Genomic DNA, 5,035 nt, shown 5'->3' with positions numbered 1-5,035 from the left:
GAGAGAGAGAGAGGAGGGTAAGGGAGTGAGGAGGAGAGATGGTGTAGATGGGGGAGACGGGTGTGGAGGGGGGTGAGGGATAGGAACCCCCCAAGAGTTTTGATGTTGATTTTCGATATTTTTTCGGATTGCTTTTGAGAAAAATTGGCACAAGTGCCAAGAAGCATGGTCCAGAAAAAACAACTTGGAATCTTCAAATCTGGGAAATGACACCACAAACAGAGTTGAAAACCAAAACCAAAAGATAAAGATGGTAAGTGAAATTATTATCATATTTTGTTTTGCAATGTTGATTTGAGACAAAAGTCTTTGCAGATTGAACAATTCTTTTGTTTCAGATAATAGAGAGATCTAATACCATTAAAAAAGCAATTGAAGATATCAGGCTTATTCTGAGCAATCAACAGAATCAGAAGGGGTACAGGCAGTACCTTATGTGTGCCAGAAGATCATATGTTGCCAACTGCTAGGACCCAATTGTCCAACATGTTCTGGATGATTGCACAGAGTATGCGGCTTCATTCATTCGGGCTGAACTGGATCTCAGTAAAAATCCCCCTGGTAAACAATATTACACAACAACTATTAATAGCTGCTCTTGTTATCTGGCCAAAAATATGGGCTTCCCATGCAGGCACATAATGAGGTTCCGTCAAGCAAAAGGTTGGTTCTAAATTACATTTTTGATCTGAGTCTGAAAATTGGAATGATGTATTAATCACCAGAATTTTGGATCACAGGGCTTCCTATTCATGAGAAATCACTAGTTGCCAAGCGCTGGTGGAAGTCATATAATGCTCCTGACCCAAATGCTGTTGTGAGCAAGCAAAACAATTAAATAATGGAACGCATGGCACCAAGCATTAAGCCTAAAACAAAACATGCAAAGTTTAATGAGTCAATGAAATTGTCAGGTGAACTTGCGGATATCCTTTCAATATGTAGCCCAAGAGTGTATGGTCAAAGGACTCAATTGCTAAAGGGCATCATTGATTCTTGGAGGAAGAATGACGAAGTGCTCCTTATACATGGGACTGATTCTGGTGAGTTTTCTCTCTTAGACTCTGGAAAATACTGTACAGTGCAATTTTCCCTGCCAGTATGGTTTTTCTTTTTGTGAATAATTACGGTTTTTAGTTTTAATATTATTAGCATGTTTATTTTCTTCCTATGTATTCATAATTAAAGCTGCCATTGAGAAGGAGAATAATGACAAATTAGAGGGTGAAGTTTTTGTAGAACCGGAAGAAACCTCTGACAAATCTGTTGAAAAAGATCAGGTACAAAATGAAGAAAAGTCACATTTGCAAGAGAGCGATGATATCAGTGATAACTTATCAGAAGATGAGAGAGAGGAAGTTAAAGGTTCAGATGCTGAAACAGATAGTGAAGCAGGTGACAGTGATGAACATTTTAGTGAGTTTCCCCACTTTCAGATCTGGAGATTTTAATTTGCCTTTCTGAGTTTTCTTGATGGCATCGTTTTCTATCTAATCTATTCTCAGGTGCTGGTTTTAACTTTTTTTTTTCCTTGGTTACAGGTGGAGTTCAAGATGGAATTAGCGAAACAGCAGGAGATGATGTAGGCGCACACCAAGAGTATGAAATACAGCCAGATAAACTTGAAAACTATATACCGGTAATTGCTTTTGAAAAAGATGACAATGATGACAGTTTGGGTTTTGGTGAGTATTTCCTTCCAGATCTGGACAGTTTGCATCGTGAATTTTTTACTGTTCAATCTATCATTCTCAGAAACAAACAAATTTTTTTCTAATCTTATTTTGTTTTATAGGTGCAGGTCTAGACCAGGAGGAAATTAATGGTACTACCACTACTACAAAGAAGGGAGAAGAAATTGATGAGCGAATAGCATTTGATACTCATACTGATAAAAGTGACAGTCATCAACCGCTTCTGAAACAGGAACCGAATGATGAGTCTTTCAATATTTCTGATGATGAGATCTTGTGTGTATTCGATGGCAACGTTTCTGCAGGTAGGCTTAAACTGTATTTGGTTGGTATTTATGTAAGAAGTGTATGTGCGGAAATTTTAGAAAATAATAACTTCGATGACTGTTTAGATGGCCAACAGAACAAGAACCAAATTCCATCTGGTTCAGTTCTACCCGCTCCAGTACAGTCTAAAGGAAGACCCAAACAGAATAGGAGACAGCTGCATACTGCCATTGGAACATTACGGAAGACTGCGGTTAAAGTAACACAAAAGCCAAAACTTATTGCATCAGAACAGGCACAGGTGAACCCATCTGTCGTTAAACTGCCCCTAGCACTAAAAATAGTTGGCCGTCCAAATGGCTTGGACAAGTCAACAATTCCCAAACTCAGGAAAAGTACATATTTTTATAGAACTTTTTTGTGGACTTACATTATCTGTTTGGGTCTTTAGGGCCTAGATTGTGTGTAATTTTAAATTATTGTTTTCAGGAACTAGTACAAAGAAGGACCATCTTCGTGCATTTAATGGAGAAGAGTCGGACAGTGATGTTGGTAAGTTGTGTTCACATTGAATAATATGGTGCCTATATTTCTCATAAATAGTTAACTGATTGATGCTTTGTAGATGGCAATGTAAAGAGTTCTGCTCCCAAAGACAGGCCGGACAAGCCAAAGAACTACTACATACCACATTGTTACTGCATGATGATAGCAAAAAAATTAGTTATCTGTTAAATGTTTACTTTCAAAAACAGAAAATATTTAGTCATTGTTTGCAATTAATTTATTTTTCAGGAATAAATCCTATCGACAGAAAGGTAGAATTTACTTTTCTTGCCCGGATAAAAAATGCAAGTATCTGAGGTGGGCGAACACTTTGTTCAATATTGACCCTGCAACATTTACTGGTATGGAAGTTTTTTCCTCTCATTCAATTTGTCAATGTAATCTAGCCATCCTTAGACTATACTTGTTCACTGGCATTCTTAGTTAATAGTAAACATCTTCCTGTGTCTTTCTAGATGAACCCAAGGACTTATCTTCTCTTTTAGACGACGAGGACAGTAATGAGGTCATTCTGACCTGTGCTATGCCAGGTATACAAAGTTAAGATCAGTTTTGTGGACTTTTACTTCTTATGAGCAGTCCCCCTAATATTAAAATGGTTTTTGTTTTTTTAAGGACTATCGTGCCCTGTTTGCACCTCAAGTGGACCTCCAGATGAACATTCAGCACATAAATGTGCTGTTTGTAAAAAACCAGTGCACGCGATCGGATGTTCTGTGCTCAGACCCCAAGGTGAAGAGGGTTTCGGGGGTTCGGGCAGGATTTGCCTTGCCTGCAACCAAAGTGGTGAGCTGCTTTTTGACTATAATCTTTTTATTACTTCACAGTTCTGCATATCACATTTTTCTGCGTTTCTCATGAGTGGGATAGGGTTTGTTTTTGAAAGAGGGGGAGGGGGGGGAGGGTAAAGGATTTTTGTGTTGTTTTTTTACCATGCAGGCAAATAACATCCTATCAAGGATTCCACCAGCCCTTCTGAGGGCTTCGACTGTCCTTTTGAGGACAAACAGTCCATTTATGGGCTTCGATATTTTTGGTGAGTTACTGCAGCAGTTGTAGTGATATGCCTTTCCCACTGCCTGTTCTAATTTGCTGTAACTGTAAGCAAGTTCAACTACATTTGGATTTTAAAATTAAGGTGCTGGTATGAGCAGCTTTAGTGAGGTTTTCTTCTCTTTCCTTACCTTCTTCATTATGTAACATGTCTTGGTTCTCTGTATAAAATTTATCATTCCTCACTGGTATTTGTTGTGTCAGTTTTATTGTTACTGCACAGATCTTTTCCAATTTCTTTTGCTGTTTTCAAATGAAATGCTAATCCGGCTTCTTCAACACTTATCCCTTGAACCTTATTCAAAGACCTTGCATGTTTTATCTAAATCAATATTTATTTTCTCTTAGCTACTGGTCAAATGCAGCAATGCTGCAGTTGCAACTTGGAGGTCACTGGCCTGCAGAGATGTAACACCTGTAATAAGTCCGTCCATTCCATTCCCCCATGCTCTACTGTAGTAGACACTAGTCACCGTGTTTGTCGTGGTTGAAAACAACGTAAGTGAATATATTTCTGCAGTTTTGATTCCCTCCTCTCTTCCTTTTTTGGAACAGAGCCAATATCTCTCTGAATCATCTTGCTTCCAGGCCAAAATAGTAAAAGAAAGCTTTCGACTTCGCTGCCAATGAATCAGCTCAAAAATGTCAAAAGACCATTATTTCCTGAAGCTTTCACATCACAACCAGGTATACCAGGTATAACTATTTTATCATCCTCAATTTAAATTACAGCATAACTTTAACTGTTTTAAGAGCTAAATTTCAATGAAATTGTTAACAGTTCAGAAAATAACTCCCAAGAAAAGCACCAGAGGTAGAACGCTCACCAAAAAAACTCCTTTCTCACCCTCGCAGTTGCCTACTTTTGTTTCCAGCACTTGGTTATGTTTTACTGTATTTTATTCTATTCAACAATTTTGTATGCAAGTTATTTCACATGTCTATCCTGACGTTTGTTTGTATAACTTTGTTTTTGTTTCATACATCATTTTAAATGTATTCTGCGCAATTTCGTATTTAAGTTTTATTTCATTTGTCTATCCTGACGTTTGTTTGTAAAACTTCGTTTTTGTCTCATGCATCATTTTAAATATATTCTGCAATTTTGTATTTCATTTGTATTATTTCATTGGTCCATTTCTGCATACCACATTTACATTTTTGTGAAGAACATCTAAGCTTATTCATTATTAGTAATCATTCGGTTCGGCGCCTGCCAACTCAGGAGGCAGTCCACACATGCACCACAGGCATAACGTTGCCTACCAACCAGGCGCCCCGTTGGCTTTCAGCCTAGTATCGCCCATGCACATTAATGTGCATTAAATGCGGAAATGCACTGAGAAAGGGTAACGAATTGTTTTGGCAGTTTACGTTCATTACGTGCGCATTAAATGAAATGTGTCCCCTAGGTGAGCGAGATGGATAGGTGTATGTGTGTGTGTGTGTGTGTG

General features: G+C 38.1%; 1 protein-coding gene across 1 annotated transcript; it reads left to right on the top strand.

Annotated features, from left to right (window-relative positions):
* The first annotated feature begins 749 nt into the window (after window positions 1–749).
* Window positions 750–4,726, top strand: LOC127749558 (uncharacterized). Its single transcript, XM_052268196.1, has 11 exons — window positions 750–1,043; window positions 1,189–1,416; window positions 1,542–1,685; window positions 1,796–1,999; window positions 2,087–2,356; window positions 2,451–2,513; window positions 2,587–2,869; window positions 2,984–3,058; window positions 3,144–4,079; window positions 4,170–4,277; window positions 4,363–4,726. Exons 1-7 carry the CDS (start codon window positions 842–844, stop codon window positions 2,694–2,696), a joined length of 1,221 nt encoding a protein of 406 aa, XP_052124156.1. The 5' UTR covers window positions 750–841; the 3' UTR covers window positions 2,697–2,869; window positions 2,984–3,058; window positions 3,144–4,079; window positions 4,170–4,277; window positions 4,363–4,726.
* The last annotated feature ends 309 nt before the right edge of the window (window positions 4,727–5,035 follow it).

Source organism: Frankliniella occidentalis, unplaced genomic scaffold (genome assembly GCF_000697945.3).
Source record: "Frankliniella occidentalis isolate FOCC.00 unplaced genomic scaffold, Focc_3.1 Scaffold65, whole genome shotgun sequence".
Lineage (NCBI taxonomy): Eukaryota > Metazoa > Arthropoda > Insecta > Thysanoptera > Thripidae > Frankliniella > Frankliniella occidentalis.
This window is presented reverse-complemented; position numbering and strand designations above follow the sequence as displayed.

What these genes read in the sequence shown, in the direction of transcription:
- LOC127749558 (XM_052268196.1), top strand. Translation starts at nt 842, where the DNA reads ATGGAACGCATGGCACCAAGCATTAAGCCTAAAACAAAACATGCAAAG. An exon ending in TGACAGTGATGAACATTTTA is followed by an intron (nt 1,417 to 1,541) that starts GTGAGTTTCCCC and finishes CCTTGGTTACAG; the next exon opens with GTGGAGTTCAAGATGGAATT. An exon ending in TGATGACAGTTTGGGTTTTG is followed by an intron (nt 1,686 to 1,795) that starts GTGAGTATTTCC and finishes TTTGTTTTATAG; the next exon opens with GTGCAGGTCTAGACCAGGAG.